Source organism: Peromyscus leucopus, chromosome 8b (genome assembly GCF_004664715.2).
Source record: "Peromyscus leucopus breed LL Stock chromosome 8b, UCI_PerLeu_2.1, whole genome shotgun sequence".
In the NCBI taxonomy this organism is placed as follows: domain Eukaryota; kingdom Metazoa; phylum Chordata; class Mammalia; order Rodentia; family Cricetidae; genus Peromyscus; species Peromyscus leucopus.
Window position 1 is genome coordinate 36392392 of NC_051086.1, and position 12241 is coordinate 36404632.

Genomic DNA, 12241 nt, shown 5'->3' on the forward strand with positions numbered 1-12241 from the left:
CACTGGGCCATCTCTCAGGGCCCAGCAGAGCATTCTTTGGGGCTGAGATGGTCCCAGAAGGTGAGGGCGCATTCCCAGTCGCAGATGTGAGCCCATATGTCCAGGGCTCTGTCTGGTTTGGGTCTGGTAGGGAGAGAAATGGGAAGCAAGGAGAGAAAGGAGAGCGCGTGGAAAAGAGTCAGGTAGGCGGCAGAGTTTGGGAAATGTCTGAGTAGAGAGTTGACCAAGTAGTCATTGTCATCTAAAGCACACTCAGAGGGAGAGCATGAGGCAGGAGCCCGGGGCACATCTCTTTCCTCTACGGAACTTAGGAGAACAGGCCAGGAGAGATGGTCCAGTGGATAAAGGTTTATGTCATCAAGTCAGATCATCACCTGTGTTGGATCCCAGGACTCCACAGGGTGGAAGGAAAGAACTGAAGTTGTTCTCTGACCTCCATATGGGAGCCTGCACACACATACACAAAGACGCACGCACGCACGCACTCGCACTCACGCACGCACACGCACACCTATAAGTAAATAAATAAGTGAATGTCATTTTTTAAAAGGAAAACAAAGAGTGAGGTTTTGGTGCTCTGGAGAGAGTTAGACCTCCGCACCTAGGAGACTGGTTGCTGAAGTCTTGTCTGCAGATCCAGCAGTGCTAGGAGCGAGTGCGATTGATCGCCCTCACGCTCCTGCTCTCTGCCTTGGTAAGAGGTCCGGGGGCCCGGGGACAGGGGCCACGCGCAGAATCACACCGGGAAGGGGCGCGGCTCCCGGAGCCCGGCCGCCCCTCGAGGCTCCCGCCCCTCTTGGTAGGAGGTGGCGCCTCCCTTGTGGCGGCCGGAGCCTGGAGGTGGCGTCGGGAGCTGGAGCCTGGGGCTCGGATGTCACCGCGCAGCCGGACGCGGACGCCCTGGAGAGCGTCTCGGGCTGGAACCACAGGTACGCTGCGGGGCCGGGTGAGGGGACGCGCAGCCTGTGGTCCGCAGGAGGAGGACCAGGACGGGAGGGTCGGGGCGGCGACAGTGGTGGCCGCGAAGCAGCCAGACCGACCGGTCGTTCCTTCTGGACCTTCCGACCTGGAGTCCAGTCCGGATGCGTCAGCAGAGTAGAACCTTGCGCACCTTTACTCTTGTCCAGGCCTGGCAGGGGACAGAGCCGTCCAGCTGTCCTAGCTGTTGCGGGGACTCGGTTCACAGTGGCAGCCGCCCGGCGACCCTCTGTCCTTAAGCTTCTGTTGCTGGAGAATCTCAGTCCCTCTCAGTCCCCGATCTTTTCGGACCATGAGCCCCACAGGAAAGGCCTAGAAATATGCTGGTCAGAGGCCACCGGCTCTCCTAGTGTCTCAAGCGCCCGCTCTCTCGCCTCTCCATGTAACTCTGCTGCCACAATGTGGTCCCCAGAGCTTGGATCCAACCCCCTTTTGGGCCCCTGTTTGCCTGGAATTTGAACCTGTGTATGTGCTCTGTCCATGGCAGTGACTGTCTGTACCTAGGTGTCAAAGGCATCCTGTTTTTTGTACACCTCCTGGAAGTAGGGTCTCAGCAGGGGCTGCCCCAGGGCTCCAGGGACCAGCTGCTATGTCGCAGATCAGTTATTGCACAGGGGTCCAATGTCACCTATGGCCGTGGAGAATAGGAGGACAGAGAGAACCAAGGAGCTGGACAGAGAGCTCACCCATCAGACCTAGCCTGGGTTGCTAGGACTTAGGATCTAGTCCTGAACCCTGGGGGGTCTGACTCCTCCGGAGATCCAGCCCAGTGCAGTTACAGCTGTCCACAGTGCTACGGGAAGGCCAGAAGCAAGGAGTGGCCTGCACAGGTCCACACAGGAAGTCAGATGGGAGATGGCCCTGGAAGGACAGTTTCATTCCAGAGGAGCTTTGAGGCTGTCTTTTCTCCTGTACCTCGCCTGTTACCTGCCCTGGGCTCGCATGCATGGCCTTGACAGGGCTTTTGTCCACTGAAAACTGTCTTCATTGAACTTCCCCACAAGCCTTGACTGAAGTCCTGGATCTGGTTGCTTGCCTGGGTCCACCTTCACTCTCGAGTACCAGACCCATATCCCAACCACCCGAAATTTGCCGTGGCCACAGGAAAGCCCCGGTCCCCCAGAATGAATGAGTGCTCTATGGCTTATCTGCTCTCCAAGGCCAGTCTTGTCCAGTCTCTGGAGTTTCATCCTCCAGGGCTGGTGTTTCCACCCTCAAGAGCCTGGCTCTGAACCCTGAGCACAACTCACTTATTCTTTGTTAGGTGACAAGTACCTCCCTCCATCCCCAAGACCCTAGTCTACTTTTCTAGCAGACTACGCTGCAGCCTCTGCTCTGGGGACAAGCATGAACATTCCTTGTTGTTTGTACGGAGGCTCCAGGCCCTGGCGTACAGCAGGTTCTACAAAGAGTACGATATGGGAGTCCTGCGTGGACAGAAACCTGCTGGGGCCACCAATGCAATAGCATCCTTGAGACAAGTTAGGGGCAATAAGAAAACCTACATATGTACACATTTAGTGGTTCATTAAACATTGATGTTTTCATTAATTACATTAGTGTGTGGGTTAGTATGGGCGTAAGTGTCGGAGTGTGGCTACAGAAATCAGAGGGGGACTTTCAAGAGTCCATTGTCACTTTCCACCTTGATGAGGCAAGGTCTCTCTTGTTTCTACTGCTATGTAGTGTATTTGAGGGTAGCTGGCCCGCAAGCTTCCAGCCGATTGTTTTGTTTCTACTTCCCATCTCACTGCTGGTATGCCGAAATTACTGACTGATATGCCTTACAGCATCTGACTTTTCAAAGCATTTTATGTGCCCAAGCACATGCAATAGCCTTTGGAGGGTGCTGGATCATCTGGAACTAGAGTTATAGTTCGTTGTGAGCCACCATGTGGGTGCTGGGAACCAAACCTCAGGCCTTTGTAAGAGCAGTCAGTGCTCTTAACTGCTGAGCCACCGCTCCAGCCCCTGAATCCGACTTTTCCTATGGGCCCTGGAAATCAAACTCAGGTTGTCAGACCTGCACAGTGAACAGTTTTTCCCAGTGAGTCTCCTTTCTGTACCTTAAGCTGTTTTTGTTTGTTTTGTTTTTTAAATTTATTTTTATGTTTTTATTTATATGAGTGTTTTTCCTACATGTATGTATGTATGTATGTGTACCACTTGCATATCTGGTGCCCTTGGAGGACAGAAGAGGGCATGGGATCCCCTGGAACTCTAGTTACAGATGGTTGTGAGCTGCCCTGTGGGTGCTGGGGAACCAAATCTGGGTCCTCTGCAAAAGCAGCAAGTTCTCTTTTTGCTTGTTTGCTTGTTTGTCTAGCTTTTGAGGCAGGTCTTGGCTGGCCTGGAACTTGCTATATGGGCCAGGCTGGCCTCAGACTCATAGAGATCCACTTGCTTCTGCTTTACAAATGCAGGGATTAAAAGTGTGCCATGGCTGCCAGGTGGTGGCGGTGGAGGCGCATGCCTATAATCCCAGCACTCGGAGGCAGAGGCAGGTGGATCTCTGTGAATTCGAGGCCAGCCTGGGCTACAGAGTGAGTTCCAGGAAAGGCACAAAGCTACACAGAGAAACCCTGTCTCGAAAAACAAAACAAACAAACAAACAAACAAAAAAGCATGCCACCACTGTGTCCAGTGTAGCCAATGCTCTTAACACCTCTCCAGCTGTGTTAGCCATTTTTATCTGGTGATTAGAGAATCCTTCATTGTATCAGACACTCACTAATATAAAGTTTCATGGTTTCTTCTTCTCCTTCTCCTCCTCCTCCTTCCCTTTCCCCTTCTCCTTCTTCTATTTGCGGTGTTTTGAGACAGGGTTTCCCTGTGGAGCCCTGGAATTCACTCTGTAAACCAGGCTGGCCTCGAACTCACAGAGATCTGCCTGCTTCTGCCTCCCAAATGCTAGGATCAAAGGTGTGCACCACTACCACCCTACTTAAATGGCTTCTTTAAAAAAAATTTTTTTAATTTATTTGTGTTTGCATGTAGGAGAGAGAGGGAGAGGGAGAGAGAGGGAGGGAGTGGAGAGAGAGAGAGGGAGAGGGAGAGGGAGAGGGAGAAGGAGAGATTATGCAGACCACAATGACAATGAGCATGTGGATCCATCCCAAGGATCAAACTCAAGTTGTCAGGCTCGGCAGCCACTCTGTCAGCACGGAGTCACCTCTCCAGCCTCAACGCCTCCTTTGAGGTAATATCTTAGTATTTCATCACTCTTTCTGTCGGCATGCCGACATGGACAGGCATGAGTTGGGTTTAGAAAGATGAGGAAGAGAGGAGCTGGGGGATGGCATGGCTAGTAAGTGCGTGCTGTACAAGCATGTGGACCTGAGTTTGAATCCCCAACACCTGAGCAAAGAGCAGGGCACTGCTGCTGGGTGTGGAGGGGGGAGAAGAGACGGGAGGATCCCGGGAACTCATTGGCCAGTCAGCCTAGCCACATGAGGTTCAGTAAAAGAGCCTGCCTCAAAAAGTGGGGTGGACCAGGCTTGGTGGCACACACCTTTAATCCTGACACTTGGAAGGCAGAGGCAGGTGGATCTCCATGAGTTCAAGGGCATCCTGGTTTACTTAGTGAGTTCTGGGACAGCCAGGGCTGTCTCAAAAAAAAAAAAAAAGAGGCGAAAAGAGATTGAGGAAGACATCAGACATCAACCTCTGGCTTCCACATGCATACACATGTGCATACACCACACCCATGTGCAGACACCACATACACACACAAACTTTTTGTTTGTTGTTGTTTGGTTTTTTGAGACAAGGTTTCTTTGTGTAGCCTTGGCTGTCCTGGAACTAGCTCTGTAGACCAGGCTGGTCTCAAACTCAACTTGCAGACATCCTCCTTGCCTCTGCCTCCCAAGTGCTGGGATTAAAGGTGTGCGCCAACACTGCCCGGCTCCAAAAAAAAGTCTTTTTTAACTTTATTTTATGTGCATTGGTGTGAGGGTGTCAGAACCCCTGGAACTGGAGTTACAGAGAGTTGTGAGCTGCCATGTGGGCGCTGGGAATTGAACCCGGGTCCTCTGGAAGAGCAGCCAGTGAGTGCTCTTAACCGCTGAACCATCTCTCCAGCCCCCCCCAAAAAAACTTTTTAAGGAGAAGAAAACTTAGGAAGAGAGAGAGCTGGTATCTGAGCAGCCAGGGTAGACCTTTTAGAAGAGCTGACTATCCTTTTAGGCCGTGGTTCTCAACCTGTGGGCTGGTCTTGCTGGGCATGAATAGGCCCAGCACAGTCACATCAAGATGTCTGGCCCTGGGTGGAGTGAAGGATCACTTGCCTCTCCATTATAGGAAGGTTTTATGCTCCTGGACTCACTCCCAGCAACGTATGGTATCCTGTACCTCAGAGAGGTGGGTGTAGGGTGACCCTGAATTCCAGTATCTGGGAAGCTCAAAGGAGCCTGCTTTTGGAGCACATGCCAGGAGTGTACCTCCCTAATCTATGCACCCCACCCCAAGTATGTCAAGGAAGACAAACTTCCCCATAGACCCCCCAAGCCTCAAAGCTGCTCTCAGCCAGACCCAGCACAACCGCCCAGGCCTTCCCCTGGCTCTGCTTCCCGGCACTGGGGAGGGATCAGTTTCCAGGCCGTCCTGCTTGCCTGCAGGCTCTGTTTCTTCCTGATAATGCATGCGTGACCTGGTTATGTCCGTGGTGGCCAGGGCCTCCTCACACATTCTGTCGCGTACCCCAGAAAAGACTAATAGGGGGGGGGGAGAGGCATAAAACATGGAGCCTCTTCCTTTCCTGCCAAGGCCACCCCTCCATCAACCCCCCACACCTCTGCCCCTCCCCTTGCCATTCAGCAACTATTTATTTACCATTGACTACATGCCAGGGCTGGTGCCAGGCACTGGGTGACAAATCAGGGCAGGACCTGTCCTCAGGAAGCTCAGGGGTGGGAACGAAAGGAGGAAAGAGCAAACAGTCACAGAGTAGGGGGTGAGTGACGCTATGGAGATCCCCAGGAACCCAGAGACCTCCAAACTGAGTCCTGTCGGCAAGGCATAAAGGAGGTGGGTGTCTGCTCATGGTTCCTAGACAGAAGACAGAATTGCAGACCCACCCAGCCGTTATTCTGGAATTTATGGTACTTGGAGTTTGGGCTTTGTTGGGGGAAGGGGGCCATGACAAGGGCTGTGGGCAGGGTTTGCCTCTAGGAAATTGATTTTGGCTGCAGTGAGCTTGGAGGCATGCCTAGATTCCAGCCAGGGTTATGCCACTTAGGACCTGTGTGTGCCTCTGCGCCAATCGCTTCCTCCTCAGAACCTCAGGGTTCTCATTTGTTAAAAGCACATAGGGAGATGAGGATTAAGGTGGGTATTTCTATGACTCACCTGGACCATCAAGAACACAGAGTGGGGTGAACGGAGACAGTGAAGATATCTCTGCGCCTGCCTTGCCTCTTTGCCCCCCTTCTCTGGGCTTCTCTGTGATCTCAGAACATTCTTGATGGTTGTTTATCAGGGAAAGATCACACAGAGAAGCCAACAGAATGGCCAGGAAGCAGCCTGGGTGGGACTGAGGGTTGAGCATGCGCCTGTTCTCAACACGGGTAGAGGTGCCAGGGCAGAGGTGCAGCTCGGGAAGGCCCAATCCCCAAGGCAAGCGAATGGGCCATTTGCGTCAGAACTGAGGATCCCAACCCCCAGACCGGCGCTCTACAACGAGTCCAATTGCCCACGCCATCTCAACCTCCAGTTTCTCTACCACACTGAGGGGTAGGAGGAAGATGCGAGAGCTCGGGACCATCCGACCCGAGAGTGGATATATAAGCCCCGGGTTCTCTATGGTTTAGGAGACAGCACCTACCTAACCCTTACCTGAACTATTCATCCAACAGCCCATCTATGTTTTGTTTGGTTTTAGCTTTCCACCACGCCTGCCGGCCCTAGTCTCCAACTGCACAGCCATGGAGGCCCTGGGTACTGGGAGCGACCGCACCTCCCCGGCCTCAGCCTCTGGAAATCTGGACTTGCGACGGCTGTCCACGCGCGCCGACTCAGCCTACAGCTCTTTCTCCGCGGCGTCTGGTGGTCCGGAGATGCGCACGCCGTCCCCTAGCACCGAGCTCCTCCCTTACCTAGACTGGGACTACGTGCGCGTGGTTTGGGGCGGCCGATCCCCTACCCGGCAGGATGCTGTCCTTCCAACTACCCAGCGGCCTGAACCCGTAGTCACTGGGCACAGTGACCCGCGCCCCCCAGAGGTCCAAGGAAGCCAGGGGTCCCTGAGCAGACAGGACACCCCGCTGCTGTACGCGCTGGCCGCCGAGGCTGAGGCTGCGGCACGCCCCGCTGAGCCGCCCAGCCCCCCAGCCTCCCGGGCCGCCTACCGTCAGCGGCTGCAGGGTGCGCAGCGTCGAGTGCTGCGGGAGACCTCGTTCCAGAGAAAGGAGCTCCGCATGAGCCTGCCCGGCCGCCTGCGGCCCGCGGTACCTCCGCGGCCTCCCACGGTGCACGCGCGCTCCGCCTCCAGCTGCCACGAGGGAGGAGAAGCGGAGCCCGCACGCACCCCGATCCGAGCGCTGGGTGCTGCCGACCGGGGCCGTCTGGCCAGCCAGCAGCGGATGTGCTGTTTCTCCGAGCCAGGCAAACTGCATCGCGTGGGTTGGAGCGGCGGACCCACGGGCGAGGGCTTGAGAGAGGCTTGCTCCACCCAGGAGTTGCCGCGTGGGGCGCCCGCTAAGTCCAGAGGGCTGCAGGAGACTCAGTCTCTAAGCTCAGTGGAGCTGGACTCCCCGTGCGTGAATCGTGGCCATGCCTGTAGGCCTGCGGGTCGGAGTATGAGCGTTTCAGGCGAGGTCATGAGTCCCCGCACGGGTTCAGAAAGGACTGTGGCCGCCACTGGCCAGGTATGGAAGGGAAAGGCTGGTGGGCGAGGGAGGCATCTGGGAGACTGCTATATTTCAGGCCACTGTTCCCCTTTCTAGGCTGTTCCTCAAAGGACAGAAACCCCAAGACCATTACTTCAGATCAAGCTTTCCAGGTGAGAGACATGGGACTCTCTGGGGACAGAGTTGTCTGGAGTCCACTTTCACAGACAGCTCTTACTTAAAAAGGAATCACGGGTCCTGTATTCATTACTTTTCCTATTGTCGTGACCAAATTCCTAACAAAGGGGACTTAGAGAAGAAATACTTATTTTGGCTCAGGGTTGAAGAGAGTAGAGTCCATCATGGCAGGGAAGGAAGGCTTGGATCCAGGGAGCGTGAGGCTTCTGGTCACACTGCATCCGCAGTCAGGAAACAGATTCCTACTAGTGTTCAGCTCTCTTTCTCCTTTTCCACTTTTTGTTCAGTCCAGAACGGCACTGCCCACATCCAGGGTGGGTCTTCCCTCTCCAGTGACACCTCTCTGGAAACTCCCTCACAGTTAGCCACAGGTGTGTCTCCTAGGTGATTCCAAATCCAGTCACGCTGACAGTGGGTTCATTGTTAGGAGACAGTCCACCCACCTCAGTTCGAGACTTCTGTCTTTTGCAAACTGCATGCTCTACTATTTCTATGGTGCAGTGGGAAAGTGACCTCTTTCCTGGTCACTGTAGGGTCCCTGCCTCTAGGTTCTTGACTCAGAAAGAGGCTGCAGTGGTGTGTCCTACAGAGGTCTTCCAGAGCAGCCCAGCTGGCTGTGGTCAGAGGGTCCCCGAGACCTTCATGGTGTCTACTCCGAACCCCTCTCTCCCCGATGATGATGTGTTCCTGGAAGAAGCCGAGACACCACCACCTCACGATTCCCATGCCCCCCAGGGGCTCCCAACCAGGTGAATCCCCACTCGTGTCCAAGCACAGGGGGACACTTTCCTCACACACAAACATCTAGAAAATGCCAGAGGGCGGGGGACTCTCTCTTGTAGTGCCCAGGTGGTGGGGATGGGGGACAGGCAGCCCTTGAAAGACAGACAGCTGCTGTCTGCGCTGGAGCCTTTTCTGATTCATCTCTTCCACCTCTAGGGATCTCCACACCTCTGACCAGCAGGATGAAAACAACTTGAGCAAAACAGCTGTCCAGACCACAGCCTCAGCAGAGAGTCCCCTCCGCGAGGGCCCGGGGATCGCAAGAGCGGACGACGATTGGCAGGGGGTGAACGGTTCTGTGGGCTTCTCCAGACCCACAAACCGCAGCCCTCCTGGGACTACAAATGATGACAACCCAACCTTTGGCACTACCGGACCGCTGACCACTGGTCCCTCTACAGCTACAGAAAATAATCCCCTCAAGCCTCCTTCAGTTGAGGTCCTGCGCCCTTCAGGCTCTGAGACTTCAGGAACCCCTCACCACAATTCTCTGACCTGGGGCCAGTCTGGACCTAAGCCAACCTGGCCTAGCCGGCATTTTGAGGAGCTGGTTCAGCAGCTGGCCAGACTGGATCCTTCTGTGAGTGACGCTTTTGCTGCCCAGCCCGGTCCAGAGCCACCTCTGGGTCTGCTGGATGGGCTCTTGCCTGCCACAGAGGTCTTGGCTGCCATGAGGCCAGCCTGTGAGGAGGCTGGAGAAGAGGCCGCCTCCAGAGCTTCGGAGGCAGGGTGAGCGCTAGCCAGGCACTAGGGACTCCTGATTCTCAGTCTGCAGTCTAGGGCAGAAAAACTCAGAGACCTCTGCCTTTGTCCTCAGGTCCTGCAGAAGCCACTTCACCCAGGAACTGCCGACTACCCAGGAGGTATCAAGGTCGGAAAACTCTACCCCTCACCCTGTGCCTGACCAGTCAAGTGGCCAAGGACTCCCAAAATCAAACAGCATTCAGGCCGAGAAAGTGAGTCGTGGCGCGAGGGGGTGGGGGTTGAAAGCTGAGTGGGGCCGAGCTTAGTGTCTGGGAGAAGTCCCAGGCTTGGCCCAGTTCTTGAATAAACACCTAGTCCCTCTCTGCAGGTGGAGCTAGCCCGCCTCCTCCAAAAGATGCTCCAAGAGCTTCACGCGGAGCAGGAGCGCCTGCGGGGGAAGGCTGCAGACTGGACCCGATGTCATGGAGATCTGGAGGCTGCAGTGAGCCAAGCCTGTACACCCCGGGAGCTGGAACGGTTCCGTCGGTTCATGACTGATCTGGAGCGCGTGCTTGGTCTTCTGCTGCTGCTGGGCAGCCGCCTGGCCCGTGTGAACCTCGCCTTGGCCAGGGCGAGCTCAGACAGCGACTCTGATGAGAAGGTAAAAGAGGTTGAGGTTGGGGGAAGAGCTGGGCTTGGAGGGGCCTGCGGTCTACAGCCTAGGACCTCCCCCGGAGCAGCGGTGCTCACTGCGCCCTCTCCCGGTGGATCCAGGCTTCGCTGCTGCAGCGACTCCGGCTTCTGCTGCGGCAGCAGGAGGATGCTAAGGAGCTGAAGGAGCACGTGGCTCGGCGGGAGCAAGCCCTGCGGCAGGTGTTGGAGCGGGAGCTGCCCGAAGAGCATCTGCGCTCCTATTGTGTGCTGCTGGCCGCCAAGGCCAGGGTCCTGTCCCAGCAGCGCAGCCTGGACGACCGAATCCGGTTCCTTAAGGAACAGCTGGACACCATCTGGAACGACCTCAGTCATCATCCCCTTTCTCCTGGACTGTCCTGGGCCCCAGGAATCCATCCTCTGGACAAACCACTTTTTGCTACCACTATCTAGTTACAGGTGGTGGAGGTGAGGAGTATTGTCCCAGCCTCACCCCCAACTGAGGTCATGCTATAGAGAGAGCTTTCCCTTGAGGGAATAGGGAGGTCTCAGACTAGGCATTCCCAGGACACATCTTCCCACGGTGTTCTCCTGTGGCCTCACTCAAGCTTGTAATTATTTGGGAATTAATTTATGGGTCTTAAAAACAGCAGTATTCAGCAGGGCAGTGATGGTGCACACCTTTGATCCCAGCACTCCAGAGGCAGAGGCAGGCAGATCTCTGTGAGTTTGAGGCCAGCTTGTTCTACAAAGTGAGTTCCAGGACAGCCTGGGCTGTTACACAAAGAAATCCTGTCTCAAAAAACCAAAACAACAACAAAAACCCACAACAAAACAAAACAAAACAAAACAAAAAAACAACTGCAGTATTCAAACCTGGCCTGGTGATATAGCTGTAATCCCAGGTACATGAGAGGCTGAGGCAGGAAGATTTCAAGTTCAAGGCCTACCTGGGCTAGAAACGGAGCTAAAAGCCAGCCTGGGCAACTTAGACTGTGCCTCTTAATAAAATGTAAAAAGAGGGCTGTAGGGGGCTGGAGAGATGGCTCAGCAGTTAAGACCACTTGCTGTTCTTCCAGATGGGTTCGATTTCCAGCATCCATGTTATATGGCTCACACCCACCTGTAACTCCAGTCCCAGGGGATCTGACACCCTCTGACCTGCACACAGGTGGTGCATAGACTACATGCAGGCAAAACACCCCCCCAAAAATAATAAATAAAAATTTAAAATAATGTAAAGAGGAGGCTGCAGATACAGCTGAGTTGTAGAGTGCTTACTTGATATGTGCGAGGCCCTAGGTTCAATCCCTGGTACAGCATCAACAAAAATAAAGCAGGGCGAATGAATAAACCCTGCTCACACCTCTTGTGGCGTCGAGTCCCTCTGTCAGAGTTGGTGGGAGGCAGAGGGGTCGAGGTCGAACACTGCAGCTTGCAATGTAAAACAGTATTGTGTTTTATTTTCTAATAAATTTTTGGAGAGAGGCATGTGTGGAATATTCCTTTACACAGTGTGAATATGTGTCACTATGTTGGGTTAATAAAGAAGCTTCTCTCCTCTCCTCTCCTCTCCTCTCCTCTCTTCTCCTCTCCTCTCCTCTCTTCTCCTCTCCTCTCCAATAGCCAATAGCTGGACAGGTAGAGAGGTTAGGCAGGACTTACAGAAAAAAAAGAGCACGAAGAGGAGGAGTCTCTCAGAATCAGGAGGAGACACAGAGAGGAGGAGATAAACTTGTGCTGAGAAAACATGGCAGAGTGTAGATAAGAAATATGGGTTAATTTAAAATGTAGGAGTTAGTTGGGCAGTGGTGGTGCACACCTTTAATTCCAGCACTTGGGAGGCAGGGGCAGGTGGTTCTCAGTGAGTTCCAGGCCAGCCTGGTCTACAGAGAGTTCCAGGACAACCAGGATTGTTACACAGAGAAACCCTGTCTCAAAAAACCCAAGCCAAATCAAACCAACCAACCAAACAAAATAATAAAATAAAATGTGAGAGCTAGCTAGTAACAAGTCCGAGCTATTTGCCGTACATTTATAATTAATATTAAGTCTCTGTGTGTTTATTTTCGGAGCCAGTGGTTCTAACAAAAACTCTGCCTACAGGCCTGTGTTGCCTGCAT

The 12241-nt window shown here is 54.0% G+C and overlaps 1 protein-coding gene across 2 annotated transcripts; it reads left to right on the forward strand.

Annotated features, from left to right (window-relative positions):
* The first annotated feature begins 555 nt into the window (after positions 1–555).
* Shroom1 (shroom family member 1) lies at positions 556–10878 on the forward strand. 2 transcript variants are annotated; one of them, XM_037201028.1, is made up of 8 exons: positions 556–929; positions 6857–7841; positions 7920–7975; positions 8534–8749; positions 8940–9512; positions 9601–9739; positions 9856–10128; positions 10242–10878. In XM_037201028.1, exons 2-8 carry the CDS (start codon positions 6900–6902, stop codon positions 10569–10571), a joined length of 2529 nt encoding a protein of 842 aa, XP_037056923.1. In that variant the 5' UTR covers positions 556–929; positions 6857–6899; the 3' UTR covers positions 10572–10878. The 2 variants fall into 2 exon arrangements, with proteins under 2 accessions (XP_037056923.1, XP_028711525.1); XM_028855692.2 differs by lacking the exon at positions 8534–8749.
* The last annotated feature ends 1363 nt before the right edge of the window (positions 10879–12241 follow it).

Coding starts and splice junctions, on each gene's coding strand:
- Shroom1 (XM_037201028.1), top strand. CDS start 6,900: ATGGAGGCCCTGGGTACTGGGAGCGACCGCACCTCCCCGGCCTCAGCC. Junction 7,842..7,919: donor CTGTGGCCGCCACTGGCCAG/GTATGGAAGGGA, acceptor TCCCCTTTCTAG/GCTGTTCCTCAAAGGACAGA. Junction 10,129..10,241: donor ACAGCGACTCTGATGAGAAG/GTAAAAGAGGTT, acceptor CGGTGGATCCAG/GCTTCGCTGCTGCAGCGACT.